The sequence below is a fragment of the Equus quagga genome, chromosome 4, assembly GCF_021613505.1.
Source record: "Equus quagga isolate Etosha38 chromosome 4, UCLA_HA_Equagga_1.0, whole genome shotgun sequence".
In the NCBI taxonomy this organism is placed as follows: Eukaryota; Metazoa; Chordata; class Mammalia; order Perissodactyla; family Equidae; genus Equus; species Equus quagga.
This window is the reverse complement of record NC_060270.1, coordinates 73,372,334-73,393,878: the sequence shown is the minus strand read 5'-3', so window position 1 is coordinate 73,393,878 and position 21,545 is coordinate 73,372,334. Positions and strand designations below refer to the sequence as shown.

Sequence of the window (21,545 nt, the reverse complement as noted above, 5' to 3'; positions counted from 1 at the left end):
GCCACACCATCTACACAGTCCACACCTCTACCCAGCCACTAACGCCTCGGCGACCGGAAGCCCTTTTGCCCCCACTCGCTGGCCTACCACGTAGTTTAGGTAAAAACCGGAAGTTCCTTTGCCCCGATCGTTCGGGCGCGTCCGCCTTGGCCGCACAGGCGCAGTGGAGCTCGGGCAGAGTTGTGGGCGGGGAGGAGAAAGCGGCGGAGGGGGGCGGGGCCGGTCCCAGAAGATGGCGGAGGCGGGGGTGAGTTGGGGTCTCCCGGAAAAGCACTGGTCACTTGGTACTGAGGGAAGCGGCCTGAGGAAGCGGGTGGCCATCGGGAAGAGGAACTGCTTGTGTTTTTGCTGCCTAGGAACCTTGCTGGCAAGTTCGGGGAGCTGGACCACGGATGGGGCCTCAAGGGCTAGGGGCTCCGCTTACCTGGAGAAGGGTCGGCGAGGTCCGGAAGGGGACGGCGGGGCAGGGAGAGGTCCTAGGAGAGGCCGAGGCTCCCCGAACAGTGGAAAGTGTCCCAACGGAAAGAAGACTAGAGGGCGGAGGGCAGGGCGACCCTGGAGATCTGATGGGGGTAGAGGTTGGCGAGCTGTCAAGCACAGAGCCGCAGGACTTGGGAGGCTTTTAGCCAGGGAGAGTCAGGCTTGGTAGGGGGAAGGATCTAGAAAGGTAAGTATTGTAGTAAGTTTAGAATCTGCAAAAAGCTATGTGGATATTGGGTTGAGGAGTGGGTCTTTGGCATTTTGGATTGGAATTGGAAACCTTTGGAGTACGTGTGTGGGTAACGCCAAAGAGGACTCTTGCCGGGACCTAGAGGTCGGTTGGTAATAGTTACTGGGATTTTAGGGTTGGTCAGTGGGAATTGGCAGTTTGGAAAAGGAAAGAAGTGTGGGTGATGGGGGCAGGGGGAAGGGTGCTAATACTTAACTGATAATGACCCATACCCACTTAGTATTGGAAAAAAGTTATTAAAGTATGATGTTAGCTCGGTAGTCTAGGAAGATAGATATCTTCCTAAATGAAGAGCTTCCTACTGGAGGATTGATGAGGAAATGCTTTAGGAAGGGATGAACAGCCTTGACAGCTGGGTCACTGAAACTGACCCAGATCAGTATTGCAGTGGGGTTGAGGATTGCAGAGGAAGACAGCCTCCTGTCTTGGGTGCGTGAAGAATGAAGGCAGTCAAGCAGTGGCTAGATTGTGTTTTCCAGTCTCGGTGTTTGGCTCTGTTAGTGAAGCACCGAGTGGAAATGAAGGAAGGGATGGCCCACGAACAGGGGCCCCACAGAAGAAAATTAGCCGTGTACTCTTCCTCTTCTCCGTTTCCTTCTTTCTCTGGACATTATGTTCGGTAGTGTGTTTTGGTATAGTTCTCAGTACATATCTGATCTCAAGTGACTAAGCTGTGAATCATATACATTTGGGAAAGACTTTGAGTGTTTTTACACTGACAACTGTTGCTTTTACCTATCGTGGACTAAAAAGAAAAGGATAAAATACAGTTCAGTAATTTAAAGACAACTTGTTTCCTTGTTATAAGAAAATTATTCCTGAACGACAGAGTAGCTATTTTAGGGACTGAGATTTGATGTTTAAGAGCAGTAATGGGGTATGAATGCTACTTGCTTAATGGTTTTCGTGTTTGGGTTTTAATATTGAGAGGAAAGATGAGTTGCAGTGTCAAAGCAATGTGTTTTTCTTCCTAGAAGTTTTTAGTGTCCATAGCCTGTGGTTCACATTTGTGTACTTTTATTTAAGGAGAGTTAAACTTTTTAATTGACTTGTGTGTTTTTCCTAATGTTAATGCTTACTCTATTTCGAGAATGCCATTCTAATTAAGAGCATATGATGAAAAAGGTGTGAGGTAGTCATTTAATTTTATTATTTGGTAGCCTGTCTGACCCAAGCACCTGAAGGGATAGGGTGATCTGAGGGAGCGAATGTGCTTCTGTGACTTCTGGTCATTGGAGGATGAATGATCTTGTTTGGTTTTAGGGGGTGTTACACTTATTAAAATACGACCGGTTCTTCGGGTTACTGGGAGATTTTGTGTGTTTGCTTTCAAATGCCTATTTCCTGAAAGTTCTTTTAGTGGCAGACATAAACTTTGATTTTCATTTACAAAGCCCAGAATCACTTATTTATCTAAAAGTAGTAATATCGTAACATTAACCCATTAACAAGCAGTTATATACCTGGAATAATGTTTTTCCAGTTTTGATGATTCATTATTGACCCATCCAAACTATTTGAACTATTTTTCTTTTTGTTCAGTAATGTGCTTTATAGAAATTGTAGGTCAGGGCTCAAGGAAGAATGTTTCACGTACCGTGTAAGTTTTTTCTTTGTCGGTTTTTGAAAAAAGGCATTACTTTGGTATTAACAGTAATTTATCAACATGACTAAGAATTGTTTCTTGCGTGGCACTGAGATTGCTTTTGTATGGTGTTTGTAGATGGAGACGACGTGGTGACGTGGAGAGACCTCTGCGCACGGAGTCACAGTGCTTGGGCTGGTCAGGGTGCTGCCTGGTAACAGTCTTATGATCTCAGAAAGTTGTTTAACCTATTTTGTTTTGTAAAATGGTATTATAAACACCTGCCTACTTCCCAGTACTATTGTTAAGGATCTGTTGAGACACTGCCTCTAAACAGTATCTTTATACCAGAGACTGATTCCCTGATCAGCAGATTATTTCTCGAGTAATCTAAATTTTTCAAATAAAGATTTTTTTTAAATTTTGGAGAGTCAAATTTATCATTGATGTAATAATAATGTTTGAAGGTATAGGTATGCTTTGTTTTAAGGAAATAATATCAGTACATAATCAGAAAACCAAACTTTAAAACAAACAAATTAGGGGATATTTATTCTAAGAGTTTTCGTTTTAAAATAACCCGCTCCTCTAGTGTGTGTGACTAATATTATGAACAACATGCTTTGTTAGGAACTTAATTGTCGCATAGTAGGGAGTGAATGGTCTTGTGGAATTTCTTATCCCTTTGATGAGTCTAGTCATCTCCAGGAGTTGACTTTTTATATTTGTGGTACCCAGATCCATTACAGTCTTATTCTTGTTGCTTCAGTTGACCACTTTGGGTCTCATTTGCTTTGCTGGTAAAATGAGAGAAATGTTAGATCATTGGTTCTTAACTTCTTATGTATTGTGAACTTTTTCAAAAACCTGATGTGAATTGTGGAACCCTCTTTCCATAAAGATGTACATATACACAACTTTGTTTTAGTTTTGTATCAGGCTCACATACCCCCTGGAGTAGATGATCTTCCAGTTCCCTACCGTTTCTTAAATTTGAGAATACTGTGATTCGAAGCATTTTAATTTTAATTTTTAAATTTTTTTTAACTAAAATTTTTTAACTTTTATTTTTTATTTTTGTCTCCAGTAATTATATACTGTTGTGTTATTATGGACAGTCATCCCTCGGTATCCATGGGAGATGGGTTCCAGGACCCCTGTGGATACCAAGATCCATGGGTGCTCAAGTCCTTTATAAAATGGTGTGGTATTTGCATATAACCTAAGCACATCCTCTGTGTACTTTAAATCATCTCTAGATTACTTATAAATAATACCTAATACAATGTACATGCTATGTAAATAGTTGTTATACTGTATTGTTTAGGGAATTATGACAAGAAAAATAGTCTGTTCATGTTCAGTACAGATGCAGACATCATGGCCCTTGCCATCTGCAGTTGGTTGAATCCGTGGATGTGGAACTGCTGGATATGGAGGGCCAGCTGTAGTCACAAAATAAGCTGTTTGGACTTTTAAAATATTAGCTCTTTAATTTTATCTCATTCAAATAAAACATCAAACAAATGTTGTGTTGTTTTTAGAGAAAACTTTTGGGGTGAAGTAGGAAACTGTAAACAAACACTGCCAGGAAAGGTTAAATAAACATCTGTGGCAGAATAACGTAAACAAATGGTTTAGAAATTCTCTAGCAGCTCTGAAATAGAAAGAGTCTACAGCCATCATTGGCTCTTAGTGGGAGGGCAGTTCCTCTCTGGGGGCATTTGGAAATAGGTAGGGACGTTTTTGGTTGTCTCAAATCGGGGAGGGGGCATGCACTGGCATTTAGTGGGCGTGAGCTGGGGACGGCCAGTGTTTTGCAATGCTTGGGGCAGTTCCGCACAGCAAGGAATTGTCCCGTCCCAAATGCCAGTGCCCTTTGAAAAACACTGGTGAGTGAGTGTGGGATGGGACCACAACTGAAATAGCTTTTTAAACTGGAAGTTATTTTGCTCTTTTAAGTACATTATTCAACATAAAATATTCTTTGCCATTAATTCCCTTTTGGAAAAAAAAATCACAAACATAAATGATTTACTAGAGCAATTTGGGTTACTTAAGATGGATATATACTCTTTGTCCTCTAGTAGCTGTTGTAATAGCAGAAGGGGCGTGTTTGCTGTATCTACTGCAAGTTTGGCAGGTGAAGAGTCAGCTCTTGGTCTAATATACTATGTAAGTTGGCTGTATGAGTTTTTTTCTTTAAAACATCTTTTTACACCTTGATCTACTACTTTTAAAGAAAATTTCAAGGTGTTTGTACATTTATTCTCTTGGTCTTTGTGCCATTATATAGTCACCTACTTATTTTGGCCTCAGTACCTTGAGAACATATTACAGTTGAGATCGTTTTCCAGTGTCCACCAATCTTTTCAATACAAAATCCTCTTCTATAGACCATGTGCCAAAAAAGAAGTCTGAGTAGTTGGGCTGGAGTGGGACACGAGGTTTAGAAGGAAGAGGAGGGGTGTGCAATCAGTCAAGCCTAAGGTAAAATTCCAGTTCTAATATCACATGTCATTTGACATAAGTGAGTTGCTAAATCTCTTTGACTTAGTAACTTTATTTATAAAATGAGAATGATTATATCTACCTTTAGGATTATCTTGAAGATTAGTGCTACTATATGTCTGGCATGGAGTAGGCTGTCCCTAGATGGGTGCTATATCAATAGTCATGATGATGATGAAGAAGAATTCTGTAGCTACTGAAGACTTTGCTAAAAGGGACCAGAACACATGAAATGCTGACGTGCTGGATACGACAGCAAGGAGTAGTCTGCAAGACCAGGTCGGGAGGAGAGATTTTCTGGGTATTACAGTTGGTGTTTAGAGCATGTTTTCCCATGAATCAGCTGTAACATGTACTGTTTTCTCTAGTCCTCTAAGCTGCAGGGCTCAGTTATGCTATAGGCTGAGCAGGTTTGGGAGGACTAGCTTGAGAACAGAATTCCCCCCTTGAGTGTTGGGCACAGAGCTTTGGGTGTGGCAGAGGCAATAAAAAAAGTCTGTTGTCTGTGTTTATCACGTGAAACTGATAGGCTGTGAAAGTTACTAGTACTCACAAATAGTCTCATTTTCATACTGATTATTTCTAAAGTCAACACCCCACCCCATTTACACTTGGGTTTTGTTTCAGATTCATTTGTAAGGTAGTTTAAAACTTGGAAACTCAGAGGAAATGTATTTTAAATGATGATTAAGTGTTAGGTTTGCTTTCCCAAAGGCCTGCTTAACAACTCAGTATGGTTTGATTCAGAAAGAGTTAACCAGTTTAATTAAGCAATTACGAATTTGTAGAGCCCACTCTGGGATAGACAGGCACCTTTTTGAGGATGTAGGCACCGTGGACACTTGATAGTGAATATGACCTACGTAAAAAGTTTACAATCCATATAGCAACTCTGTCTCATTGTTAAGGTAGCTGTGAGAAGTGCCATGCTTAAGTTGTGAAGAAACGACTTTGAGATTCAAAGGAAATATCATTTATGTACTGACTTGCAATGATGCCCAAGGTGTATTATTGTTGGGTGGGATAAAAATAAGTTACAAAAATAGTCTAGTCTACATAGTATTTTCCCATTTAACAAATGTTAGTATTTATAGAAAATCATAGAATAATAGGTGATAGTTTGGGAGCTGCACGTCATGGTGAGAATGAGGACTTAGGAGCCCGACTGCATGGATTTGAATCTCTCTTGCTAGAGGTGTAAACTTGGTTAAGTGACTTAACCTTTCTTTGCTTTTCTGCCTCATCTGTAAAATGGACACAATAATTGTACTTACCTTTTAGGGTCATTGTGAGAGTTAAATGAGTTACCATATATCAGGGGCATAGAACAGCTCGTGGAAAGCCTCAAATGCTGTTTGTCATAAACAAACACACACAAAGGAAAGATCACTTTGGTTAGGGGAGTGAATGAATACCTAGACTGACTGTACTAGCTAAGTTCTAGATTTTAGGAGTCAAGAGCCGCGCAGGTAAAACTCCTTAGAATCTAGCCATTAGGTGGTTCTTCATTTTCTTAGCTTCCTTTCTTCCACTTCCTACTCTGGCTTTCTCACGATAGCTGCCATGATTGCAGCAAGGGTGAACTGGGTCAAGGCTAGGGTGGGACGCAGCTATGGCCCTGGGGAGAGCAGGTCAGGTCTGGTTTCTGTGCTTGGTGTTTGTGTAGGTGAGTTGGGGGATGGTCTGTTTTTTGAAAGACGCTTTTGTGCAAAGCTTCGAATATATAAGCATTAAAACGGGTCATTTTGTTCCCCTGTGGAGGTCATCCTCATGAGCAAGTCACATTTTATTTTGAACAATACCACATTTTCTGTCAAAGTATGTTAATTTTCTGTAAAGTATAAATCTATTTATTTTCTGTTAAGTATAAAGATTTCTATCTAAATCTCCGAGTCCTTCTCTTGTAACTGATGGGCTTGGAGATTTAGGTAGAAGAAACAGAAACCTGGATCTTGCTCTTCCCGATTCTGGTGGAAGTGCCTCAGATAACCTGCTCTGCTTTTCTCTGAGTGAGGCAAGCTATTTTTACTATTATTCTGACCTTGAAGTCTCTTAGGTCACTTATTCTGTCCTAGTAAATATAAGTATAGCACTTTATTTTTTATTACATCGTGCATATAAAAATGGTTTTAAACCACTTCTTAGTCAGTAAATAACTAGTTTAAATAACTATATAAACTTGTCATTTCATTATTTGTCCTTTTAAATTAATTACTATTGATATCAGGAAAGTTATATAATCGTTTATGAGGCAAACATTCATTTCTTTTTTCTTATCTCTTGCAGGGTTTCTGGTAGGTCCTGTTTTAGGACGAGATGCAGTACTGTTGAAACGCCAATCTGCTTTGATCCACAGACAGTTGGCTTTTCAGCTGGGAAGCCTTTTTTTGGCAGCTTACTGAACTTATGAAACAATGGCAGAAGGAGAGACAGAGTCACCTGGGCCCAAGAAGTGTGGCCCCTATATTTCATCTGTCACTAGCCGGAGTGTGAACTTGATGATTCGAGGAGTAGTGCTGTTTTTTATCGGAGTGTTTCTTGCATTAGTGTTAAATTTACTTCAGATTCAGAGAAATGTGACGCTCTTTCCACCTGACGTGATTGCAAGCATCTTTTCTTCAGCATGGTGGGTACCACCGTGCTGTGGCACAGCTTCAGGTATGTGTAGGTTGTTTTTGTAATGCTTAAAATGAAGTAGGGTAAATGAGTGTGTCTGTTGTCTGAGCAATACTTTTTTTAAAAATCAGCTTTATTGAGATATAACTTCAATACGGTACAGTGGACCTGTTTTCAATCAACAGTTTGATGAGCTAACACAAAGGCGTACAGTCAAGTCGTGTAACCACCACCACGATCCAGCTGTAGAGCGCTTCCGTCACCCACAGATTCTCTTGTGCTCTCTTGCAGTCTCTTCCCCACTCCTAGCCTCAGGCTTTCACTGATCTTTCTGTCACTCGATTATTTTTGCCTGTTCCAGAATGTAACGCAAATGGAATCATAAAGTATGTACTCTTGTCTCTGATTTCTATCTGACCTATGAACTTTAAAAATTTAATCCTAAAAATCCTGATTCTCTTAGGGATGAGGCTTTTAACTTCTTAATTTTGTCCTTTCTTCACACATCTCACGTAAGTCTTATTTTGTTTTGATGATCATCATCACTGTCTGGTTTTAAGGGTTTGATGTATGTCTTATGATCTTGTCTTTGAAGTAGATAAAAACTTGAAAGATAGAATAGTTTTATTCAAGTTTAAAGCTTCATATTGTTATTTTTTTGTATATGCTTTTTTCCTTAGTATGTTGTTTTTAGATGTACCTTAAGAATAATAAATACTTGAAGAGATTAATAGGTAGGTTCCCTTTGCTTAAAATCATTATCCTATTATTTACACCTTATCTTTCTTGGTGGACAGTGTGTAATGGATAAAGTGGAGCATTCCAGAATGCCTTATTGATGCTGAGCTTCCATAATGGATAGTTCTTTAGCTTTTTCTAATGACTGAGACCAGTAGATTTGAAATATTTTGTGTCATAAAGTAATAGAAGGAAGTCATAATTATGTGGTAGAAGAGTATTCTCATTGAGGGAGAAAACTGCTTTTTGGAATATCCATTTGGTGTCTCTGACTTAATATACATGAATACCTTACGTTAGAATGTAGATCCTTCCTGACTTACATCCTAGAGCTGGAGTTTGAAGAGTGAGGAGTTAGGTGAGAGACATTTTAGAATGACCTTGTGAAGGCTGTTGGACAATTGCATAATCCCATTCATGAAAAGAAAGGCATTGTTGTGGTAAAGCTTCAGTGTGGTTTATATCTTGATGTCTCTCTTACAAGATTCACATTAGAAGAAAAGTTGTAAAGGCAATGATTCTTGTTTCTCTCAGGTTATTACATTCCCCGAGAGAATAGTCCACATAGTCCAAATGGACAAAGAGAAGAAAGCATAAATTATGTTTTATCGTTCTCTCTTGTATCTACTAGTTCTCATGTATTTTCCTTTAAATTCAAAAGAGTAAAATAAAGTTTTCCCACCATCTTCTTCTAGTTCTTTGTTTCTTTTCTCGTATGGTATAGCTGCTGTTTGGCTACTAATAGAAGCTTTTGGAGACTTGGGAGAGCATGTCTTTTCAGAAGAGAAAAGGAAGATCAAGTGAGGGAAACTGTTTACGTATTGAATGTCTACTAATGTGCTGGGCACACCCCTTAACCCCAGGGATCTGCGGGGCCACTTTGGGAGTGAGATGTTTGGGATGGTGCCTGTTTTGGGGGGATGAGGATATTGAGATAAGAGAGAATACTGGTGAGCCCAGGGTCCAGAGCCAGTGAACGGTGCGGTTAGGTCAGGTGTCACATGCTGAGGAAGGGGACAGGGAGCTACTCACACTTCCTCTGCTGAGACTGCCTCTTTCAGAGTCCCCAGACTAAGTGGCAGGCTAGGATGGAATACACTGGCATGTGGTGCACATTCTGGGCTGGGGCAGGAGAACTTAGCTGAGGTTTCATTGTACCTCCATCATGGAAAGGAACAGGGGCCACATCTATCCCTGTGATGTGGGCACTTTTGCCACAAACTCACACTTGGGAAGGAAAATTCCTAAAGTTAATACTACCTTTCTTTCACTTTGTCCCTACTTTCCTTCCTTTTCCCAACTGCTAGATTTAGCGCAGTTACAAACTTTACCTCATACGTTTTCGTTTGGGGGATTTGCGTTTACATTTCTGGCTTAAGTGTTTCTTCTAAAAGCAGTGCATTCCATGAGCTATGCCTGGGGAAATGGAAGTAGAGAGGCAGTAGGAAATCTAGATTCCAGTTAATTCTGCTACTGATTTTGTTGGGTAAGTCGTGGTGTTTAGTAGAGGAGGGTGAAGATATCAGATTTGTGAAAGTTGCCAAAATGGAAAATGGATTCTTGGATAATTGCTTTTTGTCCCCCCTCCCAATTTTAGGGGGAATATTCGGGGGGAAAAAAAGTAAATGATGTAAGAAACATAGAGTGTACGAGTTTGCGTGTGTCTGTAGTATGTGTATGTTTTTGTGTTTATGCGTTGGTACACATTTTCAAAGCTCTAGGCTCTTAGCCATCTTAAATCAGAAAAACCGATAATTGCCCTTTGATTTTCCTTTCTGACTAATACTCATAGACTGAGCAGCTGCCTCCTGGAAGTTCTCTAGAATCACCACTTTCTGCACATAGAAAGAAGGGCCCCTGGTTATTTGCTCTCTCTTTCGGTAATGCGTAGTGCTGGAAAATTTGCTCGTGGTGCTTTTGGAGGGACTAGCAGAGAAGTCGGGTAAATTTTTTTTGATTCCCTTTTCCTTTTCTTACTTCTCTATTTTTAGTGTAATAACGGCTGGCGTTTCAGGTTGATGAACTTCCTTATATGTGCAGTACATTAGAATTGGAGTTAGAAACCTCTTGAATGTGACTAAAGACCACAAAGGAAACCTTCTGAAGAATAAATACGAGAAAGAAAGACAACCATCATTGTGTGGATAAAATAACTAGAGAAGTTAACTCAAAAATCACAAGTAGGGCTGGCCCAGTGGCGTAGCAGTTAAGTTTACGCACTCCTCTTTGGTGGCCTGGGGTTTGTGGGTTCAAACCTACACACCACTCATCAAATCACGCTATGGTGGCATCCCACATACAAAACAGAGGAAGATTGGCACAGATGTTAGCTCAGTGACAATCTTCCTCAAGTAAAAAGAGAAAGATTGGCAACTTATGTTAGCTCAGGGCCAATCTTCCTCACAAAAAAAAAAAAAAAAGAAAAAAAATCATAGGTAACCAGATTGTGTCCATATCTCTGAAACTAATATCTAATTTAAAAAGAAAAAGCAAATCTTTGCTGTTTAGTCATGCAGTCAATTGCGCAATTTCTGGAGAGCCCTGAAGACCCCTTCCTCTCTCACCTCCCACATCCAGTTTCCAAGTTTTACATCTTTCTTCTGTCTCTTTCTTAGTCCAGGCTCTCAACCACTCTGCTTGGAATTTTCCATCTTTTCTTGTTCTGCCTCTCATTTTGTACCTTCTCCACCCAGTCCCCTAACCCCTGTCGTGTCGTGCACTCATTGCTGGGAGAGCGATTGCCTCTCTATCCAGTACAAATACGATAGCATCATTTTCCTGATTCCCTAGTATCTGCAGGGTAATGTCTCTGTGGTATGACCCTTGCTTGCTATTATCTTCCTTGGAGTCTTTCTGGACCCTGCAGTTCCCTTTCTACCTAAACCTTACAGTTTCCAGGTGATTCCGGTGTTTTCCATTGTCCAAGCTTTTCCTCAAATGCTTCCCTTTGATTAGAAAGCCCTTTCTACACTACTCGCCTACTGAATGCTCCTGCCTCAAGGGTCACCTCTTCTCTAAAGCTTTCTCGACACCCCAGCACCCCGCCTCCCCTCAGCACTTGCCGGGAGAAGACTGGGCCCCTCCCGGCCCTGTCAGTGCTACCCTTAACATACCACTGTATTTAGTTGTTTCTGTGGTCACTTTGGAACCGGGATCATATCTTACTCCTTTTTCTTTTTAAATCCCCAGCAAATATCAAGAACCGGACACACTGTGGGAGCTTAAGTAGCTGTGGAATGAAACATTGCCTATCCTGTAGTAGTTTCCATGAAAGGAGATCTAATTCAGTGGTTTTGTTTTTTCAGCCCCTTTTCCTTGCAAAGGGTTCGATTTCACTGCTCCTTTCAGTGCACCACTGCATTAAGCACTCTACCATGAAAAAGTGATAACTTAATATTGGTGTTTTACAAACTTCTTTTGTTTTCTGTCTTGGTAGGCTGTAACTTGTCCCTGAGAAATAGCTTAAATATATATCAAGAAAGGTGATTTCAGGTCAGAGAACCATCTGATTAAGCAGGACTGTGTTTGCATGTGGTTCTACACAGGCATGATTTTAACAGTCTCTCTTGTTAAAATAAGAAAGTAGAGACAGGCAAAGCAGCCCAGACATACCTCTGCTGTGCTCCCCAGCAGTGGAGCCTCACTGTGCAGTGGATACTGCTCTCAGCCTCTGCCGTGCCTTTATTTAAAGGGAAGAAAGAAGACGTTTAATGGGAAGTGACAACCTTCCTTGAATTCTCCCTCTCAGTGAGCAAGTGAGAACCATGCATACTCAATGCATTTGATTTTTATTGGCACATCCCAAGGTTGGCAGCGTGGCAGTTTAAATTCCTTTCTGTGTTTTTGCTTTCCCTCCTCAGTTGTCTCTCACTTGTGAGTCTGACATCACATGCATACAAATATAGTCAATTTTACTTATTTATATCTTTGCCCACACATGTCAGTATTCTCTATGTGATAATTCTTTACCTGTGGCATCAGCTGCTGAGGAAAATTGACTTGGAATGCCTGATCTTAGTTGGTTTTACTCAGCAACAGGCAAAGGGAGGAGAGAGAGAAGAATGACACATGAGCTGTTAGTATCGTGTTAGTATCGTGACCCCTTGACAGAAAAAAAAGAGGTAATATTCATTTAGATATGTTTCAACTGTTAAGCATACTTGTTGCCATTTTAATTTTGTAGAAATTTGGAAGTGCTGTCAGTTAAGCTCAGGATTTTAGAGCAGAGCCTTTGAAATAGGAATATAGTGTGAAACTTTTAAATTTAGTCATAGTTGTTGCAACTCTGCATGGCTGAAATTTGTTGTTAATCTCTTGATGGCCTGGCAACCATCTGTACTCAGCAAAAGCCTGACTCCAAAGAGCACTTTTAATTTTGTGGATTAGAAAATGCATCCGTCATTGCAGCAGCTTACCTCCAAATGGAGGGGTGGCCAGGCACCTCCTTTTAATGCTGCTCCATTGCTCTGCCAACCAGTGATTTTTAATATTTATTAATTTCCATTTCTCCTTGAAGATTGAGTGTGTCATTTGTGAGATATAGCTAGCCAATACCAGACCAGGCGGGGGTTTCTGGTCTTCAACCACTTAGATTTTGGTACAATAATTTCACGATACATCGTAGGCAGTATTGGACATTTTAAATGTGCTTTTCAGCTGATGGAACAGTTGTGTCCTTATTACTTAATGAGAGCATAGCTCTTCTGTTTTTAGGAAGATTAGCAAAGCAAAGCTGCCTAGCTATTTCCTGTTAAATTTAATCTGTGCGTTTTCCTTTTAACTTGTTGAAGAATGCTTTGGTTCATTAAATAGTCTTTTTATTTTTTTTATAACTAACTTAGCATTTAAAATCCTCTTCCACTAAATGAATAAAATGTTAGGTTTGACAATTATTTAAGTTCATAATTGGGTGACAATACTATGAGTATCAATCATAGACATTTTGCATATATTCATAATTAATTACACAGTTAGCATTCAAGATGTTCTTTCCAGAACTACGAAATGTACTAAAATCATTTCTTTCTATCTTTTAACAGTGAATTTAAATTCTAACCAAAAATTTATAATTCTTATAGATTATGTTTCCTCTGTTTTTCTTATGTGCGGAATGAGTGTTGCATGTTGATTTCTGTTGCGAGTTTCCCTGCTCTGACAGTATAACCTAGAGTCTCGTTAGAGGGCTTGGTGCAAGGGAGTGCCAGGACGAGTGCTGGGCTGGGAGCCTGAGACAGGCGGGAGGGGCAGGGATGGTCTAGACGACAGGACAGCCGTGGCCTCTGAGCACTGTGTGTATGACGAGCTTCTTGTACATGTTTATGCTGCTAGTCTTTCTTGAGATTTGTGGCGTTTAATAGCATGTTTCATGGTTATATAGCCTAGAGAGAACATTGCTTAACTGCCAGCTGGTTTAATGCTTTTCAAGTCTCAGAGATGTTAGTAGTGGAAAAGTAGCATGAGTCATCGAGTCCAATCTGCTAAATTGTGAATCATTCACTGAAACAGTGTTTTGCCAGTTATAATTTAGAATACTGTTGTAATCATTTACAGTGCTTTCTTCAGTGGTGTTATCCTCATCGTTTTTTTCTTTTGGGAGGTAAGTTTAAAAATCTCAGCAATTGATGTCAAGTAACTTGAAGAGCTTTTTTAAAGAATCTTTCCAACGTCATGGTGATTGTAGTAGACTCTTTTAGCTTAAGTTTTGCCAGAGCATTGGAGACAACTTAATTTTTTTCTCTTTTTTCCACAGCTGTGATTGGGTTATTATACCCCTGCATTGACAGGCATCTAGGAGAACCACATAAATTTAAAAGAGAGTGGTCCAGTGTAATGCGGTGTGTAGCCGTCTTTGTTGGTATAAATCATGCCAGCGCTGTATCCTTTCTGCTGTAATGAAATCTGTAATAACAAAGCAGCATCCGACAAACCAAAGGTTAAACAGTCCCTTGCAACTTCGCTGTTGTCAAAGTGTGATATGCCCACTTACTCATAAAAAGAATGTGTGCCGTATTGTTGAAACATCACAGCAGCAGCTATGCAATTACAGTGTGGGGTACAGCCTTTCATTCCAATCCCTAGTTTTCATATTACTTAGAAACTTTGCATATTTAAGAAATTTACATGTTTTCCTTAAATTGGGTTACTTAGTTACTTCTGTATAGTTTTGTTAACTCTAAGATTGAAAGAGGTAGATTTTCAAAGGATTTCTTTCTTCTTTTGTTTCTTCATTTAAGATTTGCCAGTAAGGACATGTGGTGGCTTCAGGTGCTGGTTATTTTGTTTGTTTTTAATTTAAAGAACCTATAATTTATTTTTAAATGGTAGACAGTCATTTATTGGTTTTAGTCAACACCATCAAACCACATAAATGTTCTTAAAGGTGGCCTAAGTAGAAATATCCAGCTTAGATCTTGGCTAAAAAGAACTTTTTTTCCTAAGGTACATATTTTTAAAGCTTAATCGTTTAAGGATTCTGACATTTTATTTAGTGATTAATGGAGTGTTTTTATGGTATCCTAGCTGGAAGGATAAGGTAGCCTCAATTTCCCTTTCCCTCTGCCTTCTACTCCTCTACCCCCAGAAAAAAATGTCCACCCCCAGAACAAATGTGTTTGCTGTCATAAGCTCTTCATCTTTCCATTCTCCTTACTTCCTCTCCTCTTCTCCCCCACCACCAACTTCTTTTGTAGAAGGGGATCTGGGAAATGCTAGTTCAGTCCTCTCTTTTCTGAAAGGTATGACTTAGAGAGTCCAGGTGATAGGAGCCTTTGCTACTGGGTAGAGTATGAGTGTGAGTCAGGCTGCCCAGGGTTTCCTCTTGTAACTCTGCACTGGGCTCAGGCCTGGCAGTTAGCTGGAGGGAGGGTGGCTCATGTGGCACATAGATTCCTGTGTCTTTTACAGAAAGTATTGAGGTGTTTTGGAGAAGCTTGGGAAGAGAAACCAAGGAACGTGGCAGAGTCTTAGATTCTGAAAACACATCTGTCTTTCTGTTCCCAGTTGTGCTGGTCCTTGGAGATCTGTGAATTTGGAAGTCTCTCAGCGGCTGTTATTTTGATTTTCCATTTCCTTTTATATTAAAGAATTTCCCAGTATGTGTATTTTGGTGAAATCTTTGAGATTTAACATTATATAACAAACAAATCTAGTGGTTAGGAGGGCTTAAAAAGATAGACTCATAGAAGAAAACTTAGAAATCTGGAAGAAAACTTAGAAATCACCTAGTTCCCCATTTTCTTTGTAAAAGTAATAAGACACATGAAAGCTAGAGAGATTAGGTACTTTGCTAAGTCATTCATACCTCGAGGCTGTGACAGATCTGAGATAGACCCCAGAGATCCTGACTCAAGTCTAGGAACAGCTCATTCTCCTGCACAGGAGCCCCACAAGTGTGTAAATTCCTCCCTATCTAGTCGTTTAGACCTTTCTATCCCAAACATTTCAGGTATTTTTGTTTCTTTTGAGAAAGTTTAGCCCTGAGCTAACAGCTGCCGCCTATCCTCCTCTTTTTTTGCTGAGGAAGACTGGCCCTGAGCTAACATCCATGCCCATCTTCCTCTACTTTATATGTGGGATGCCTGCCACAGCATGGCGTGCCAAGCGATATGTAGGTCCGTACCTGGGGTCCAAACCAGTGAACCCTGGCTGCCGAAGCAGAACGTGCAAACTTAAGTGCTGTGCCACTGGGCCAGCCCTCATTTCAGGTATTTTTAAATAGAGAAGTTTAAATAGCTTCTTCTGGAATTTAAAAAACTTCATCTATCTAATTAAAATTTTTTGCTTTGGTCATTCTTTTCTTTCTTTCTCAACGAAATAGTTAAATATTGCAATCTTAGCTATTCTGTTCATCCTTTACACAAAATTCAAAATGGTACAAAATTTAGAACATTTTAATATTAGGTTATTTAGATTTTAGAAAATCATGTGGTACTATTTTTAAGATTGATGTATTTTACCTGTTTACCCTAGAAGCCTCCTTATTTTGCTCTGATTCTTAATGAAGTTAATTTAATTAGCAAAGATAGAACTCAGTTAATATCAAATTCTGTTCTTTACAAGAATGTTTATTGCTTAGGGAAATCAGAGCTTATAACCTTTTCTTTGGAGCCTTAGGTATAATGCCTACTAAAGAATAAGAAAAACTTTTCCAGAAAGCATACCCATAAAATACAGGTTTTTTGATAAATAAAGTCTAAGCAAGGAATGACCTTGAGAGCCCACAACAGCCCTGAGATGCTGAGAAGTAAGCAACCCGGGTGTTCAGGATCCCAGCTGGTTAGGTAGGGGAGGGGGAATGGGGGTAACAGGGTGTTAAAGGAAGTGGGAAACGGTTTTATGTGCATGTTTTGAACTTCTGCTCTCTTCTCTGTAGTTGCAGCACGGCCGGTTAGTTGGGCAAGATATGTAGTCTCCCCTGGAGAACTGGATATAGAGCCAAGATGTGGCCTTTGGGACATAGATAATGCCCTTTTAATGATACTTGAAATTAATTCCTTTAGTGTAATCCTCTAGCAAAGAAATGAGAAAATTGAATTTGTAAAGCTTCCTTTTGCCCAGAGATTTTGGAGTAGAAAAAGGGCTGTATGTTTGTGAATAGATGCTTAAGTAGGTGACGGAAATAAAATATCATTTGAGCAAACTGTCCTATACCAGAAAGTCTCAGGCACCAAAATAGCTTGGCAGGTTGCAAGATAATGTTCACTTCAAGGCTTTATCCTCAACAAATTAAAACTAGAACAGTTGACATAATAGAAACGGGTACTGTGTCCTTGGTACTCTTGTTTCTGAACTTCATTATTATAAAATGTGTCTGTCAGTAAATCATATAGAGAATGTGGTACCCTGTTAAATAGCTGTCAACTCTTCTATTTTCAAGTTCCTGTATGATTCTCAAGTAATTCTGAACCTGTTTGAGAAGTAATATTGGTTTCCTTTTCAGCAAAAGTATGTTTCTTTAGCAATACTTGTGTTCTGAGGCTTCCAGTTACATTTTTAGCAAAGAAAGCACTTCTCAAATAATGGGGGTGATCCTATAATTGGGAATGTATATAGAGTGCTGGTTTTTTTTTTTTTTTTGAGGAATTACCGGTTGGTAGGATCTATTAATGAAATGTCGTGTCCTCTCTGTACCTTTAGTGAATATCAGAGACAGTTTTAATCCCACCGAGTGTCATACGTTGTATTAAAAGACTGAATGCACCCTAGAATAAGCAATCAATTCACTTCTCAACAGCAACATCTCTTAGTTTAGAAAAGTGGACGGGTGATAGTATTTGATTGCAAGTTTTACGATGACTCTTTAACACTGCTCTCAGAAAGTGGATTTTGATAACAACATACAGCTGTCTCTCACCCTGGCCGCACTTTCCATTGGCCTGTGGTGGACTTTTGATAGATCTAGAAGTGGTTTTGGCCTTGGAGTAGGAATTGCTTTCTTGGCAACCTTGGTCACTCAACTGCTGGTCTATAATGGTGTTTATCAGTAAGTATTCGTTTTGGTGCTTGTTTGCTAAAATAAATAAATGAAAACTGAATTCAGAACTCAGATTTTAAAATTGGGTGAACCACTTTAATGTACAGAGTAATTTATTTCCATTGTAATTATCTTAATAAGTGTCATTGTACTTCCTCTGTGGCTTGTTAAAAACATTTTTATTGTTGCCGATATACATCTCCAGATTTTGTTAAAAACATTTTTATTGTTCCAGATATACATCTCCAGATTTTCTCTATGTTCGTTCTTGGTTACCATGTATATTTTTTGCTGGAGGCATAACAATGGGAAACATTGGTCGGCAACTGGCAATGGTAAGCTGATGATTATTTACTAACTTTTCTGTTACTGAGATGTAAGACAAGTTTTTTCTAAACAGTAGTCCTTCTTTTTCTCTTTTGCAATTCCATTGAGATAAATCATTTGGAAGAATTTAATCGCAAGTGTATTAAAAGTTGAAGGAAGCACTAGATAGAAAGCTAAAGTGTGTTATGGATAGGGTGCTATGATTTATCCTCCAATTTTTTTTTTTTAACTAGTCTGTAGATTTCTACTCCATTAGAAAGGGACAACTTTAAAAGTGAAAAGAGACACTGTTAATAACTATGTTGCTACAATAGATAGAAATTAGGACTATCTTCAGCAAGTCAAGATGTTTGATCATTTTTGTTAAGAAGTAAGAGGACATTGTTGATAACTCCAGTCATAGATGATAAGGGTCAGGGAGTAACATTCAGAGGCCACAGCAGTTTCCTTTATTTTGAATTGTGGATGTACATTTTTACAGCTGTACTTTTATTTATGTATTATTTTTTGGTGAGGAAGATTGGCCCTGAGCTAACATCTGTGCCAATCTTCCTCTATTTTGTATATGGGACACCACCACAGCATGGCTTGATGAGCAGTGTGTGGTTCCATGCCTTGGATGCGAACCTGCGAACGCTGGGCTGCTGAAGTTGAGCGTGCAAACTTAACCACACCACTGAGCTGGCCCCTATAGCTGTACTTTTAAAACATTATTTTGACCAGGAACTTTTGTTAATGTAATAGATTTTTCCTTTAAATTGTAAAGTGAGTTGAAAAAATCTTATCTGAGTTTACTATATCAGTCCTGTCCTTAAGTTCGTGACCTTTGCTTTGCTGAGCCACCTTGCTGAGCACTCAAAGAAAGCTATTTTGCTTCCTTTTATACTGTAGGATTGATCTGAATCATGCACTGTTATCATTTGCTTGTTGTGCAGAAACCTCATTTTTTCCCTTTTTTTGGCTATGTCTCTTTCACTTCTAGAATGTGAATTTTCTTTTACCCTATCACATTTCTCATTTAACCTAGTAGTTGTGTAACTCTCAGATTCTTTGAGGAAATAATATGGGCATATATTAATAAAGCATTAAATTTTAGACTTTTTTAGTTTATTTGGAAATTGCTACTCAAAATAAGCCATACTCTGTTAATCTTTTAACCTTTTAATTTTTACAGTATGAATGTAAAGTTATTGCAGAAAAATGTCATCAGGAATGAAGAAGGCAAAAATATATCTTTTGTACAGAAAAACAAGATGAAAAAGGCATGTAAATGATTTATACCAACAAAACTTCAGACTGTAAAATTGCCAGGATGCAGTTTTCCCTTGATTGGTGTGTGTGTGAGTATGTATGCACATGTACATATACACACGTGCGTATATTACTGCAATCTGTGATTGCTTCATCTGTAAACCAGTTACAAACCTTTGTGTATTTGACTTAAATAATTGTAAAATATATATGCATTACATTAAAAAACATGTTGATTAATAGAGGAAATTTTTAAATTAATTTTTTAAACATACCATATATTGTATCACAATGTTGATCTGCCAAAATATTCTGTTGTTGTCATGCAGAGTATAAGAATGCTTTGAACAATTTATAAACTTAGTGGAATAAAATAAGAGGAAAGCCAAAAAAAAGCAACTGAAAAGCTGGTATATTCTCTCTCACTTACTGTTGTGCCTTTTTATTTTTCTAATCACAGCAGTGTGAGTTATGTGTGCCCTAATGTGTGGTTTAACCAGAATAAATATGTTTTAGAAATACAAAATGATCTTCTGTAGTGCCACAAAGTGTTTAGTGATATTAACTGTCTTTTGCAATACAGTATTCCACTACTTTTGCACATGGAACACATAAGAAACCCCAAACAGATCAAGATGAAGTTTCTAATTCTCTTAGGTTCTGTCATCTCTTGGGTTCTATAAAGCAAACCACTTTGGCTGGGCTGGGTCATGTGACTGGTTGTCAATGGAATGCCATCCAGGGATGGGTGGGCACATAATTTCTTATGAATTCGTATGCCCATTAATGAACAGTTCAAGCCTGTTTAAGACTGTATTGAGATGGCATATTGTACATTTTAAAGATCTTGATAACAGTTTTCTAACAAGTAGAGCCTTTTAAGTATGGTTTAAACATATCCTTAGTTAACTTTTTTCCCAATTTTTATTTTTTGAAATTGATAGCAATTGTCTGATACACAAGGGTGAAATCTTCTGCTTCCTCTGGGTGTGTGTGCGTGCGCTATGCTGGACTGAGAGAGAGAGAGAATGTATATGTATATATGTATGTGCATGTGTCAGTGCTTTCTTAATATGTCAAATAGATATTTTTAAATTTTTGGTTTTAAAACCATTGCTGTCAGGCTGAGATCTCATATGCCAAACTTTAATCTGTTTTTACGTTTTAAGGCTGAAAGTGTGGAAATTCTGAGAGGATTTCATATTGAATATGTGTATACAATCTTAACTATAGTGGTGGTAAACATTCTACTATAATTTATTATTCTACCTTCCAGATAATGTTATTCATATAGAACAAATAAGGTATATTTTTAGAATCAACTTTGTAAGCACTATAAATCTTTAAGTTATAAGATCTATGATGTGTTTACTTTGAAAATTGCTGTTAAAAGCAAGATGTATTAAATATATAATTGTTATCTTGGTTAAGAGTCTTTTTTTCTTCCTCATGGTAAATCTTATAATGCTGAGAATTAATTTAATAAAATTAACGTATATGGTTGGATTTACTACAAAATAATAAAAGGGAACTAAGTTTACTATTTCAGGAATTGAATGATTCTAATTTTGGAGTTGTTAAATTATTTTCAGATCATCTAGAAAACAAGAAAACATATTTATGACAAAAATATAATTGTTTTGCTATTTTGAAAATATGTAAATATATTACATCTATTTTTTTGCAGTGGGAGAAAGTGGTGAACATCTTTTAACATTGCTATATTGGCAGTGCTTCCTTCCTTTTATTATTTAAAATTATAGAAATTGAACAGTTGAAAACTGAGACTAAATTCTACAAAAGCACAAGAAAATAATTAAAATTAACTAGCCAGAACCCTGCTAATACTTTTGTTATAAAATTTGTTTGCACTGAACTGTTTTTCATTAAGGTCATTGGAACCTCTCAGTCATGCGGACATTCACACATCTTGTATTTTCTAGGGGCAACCAGACTTGGTCAGTATCATTAAATACCTCTTTAATCTTCCTTCCTCACTTACCTGCATAATGAAGTATAGTCTTTTTAAAGTAATTCTTCTAGTGATGGTCTGTGAATAGTAGAGTCTTAGTTTTGTGTGTCTGAAAAAGTCTGTTTCATTCTTGAAGAACAGTTTAGCAGGACATAGAATTCTAGGTTCACAGTGTCCCCCCTACTCCTATCACTTTGAAGATTTTTAACTCATTGTCTTATGTCATCTAATGTTGCAGACGACAAGTCTGCTATTAGTGTTATTTTCTTTCCTTTCTAGACAGTCTGCCTTTTCTCTCTAGGAGCTTTTACATGATTTTCTCTTTATCTTCACGGTTATTCAG

The 21,545-nt window shown here is 38.5% G+C and overlaps 1 protein-coding gene across 12 annotated transcripts; it reads left to right on the top strand.

Moving 5' to 3' along the window:
* Positions 1 to 10: 10 nt before the first annotated feature.
* On the top strand, positions 11 to 20,655 carry INSIG2 (insulin induced gene 2). Of its 12 annotated transcripts, XM_046658229.1 has the most exons (9): positions 18 to 99; positions 2,454 to 2,529; positions 4,403 to 4,490; positions 4,915 to 5,105; positions 7,113 to 7,484; positions 13,930 to 14,054; positions 17,495 to 17,661; positions 17,888 to 17,987; positions 19,154 to 20,655. In XM_046658229.1, exons 5-9 carry the CDS (start codon positions 7,241 to 7,243, stop codon positions 19,193 to 19,195), a joined length of 678 nt encoding a protein of 225 aa, XP_046514185.1. In that variant the 5' UTR covers positions 18 to 99; positions 2,454 to 2,529; positions 4,403 to 4,490; positions 4,915 to 5,105; positions 7,113 to 7,240; the 3' UTR covers positions 19,196 to 20,655. The 12 variants fall into 12 exon arrangements, with proteins under 12 accessions (XP_046514177.1, XP_046514185.1, XP_046514187.1 ...); XM_046658231.1 differs by lacking the exon at positions 4,403 to 4,490; XM_046658230.1 differs by lacking the exon at positions 4,915 to 5,105 and having other exon boundaries at positions 4,406 to 4,490.
* Positions 20,656 to 21,545: the final 890 nt, after the last annotated feature.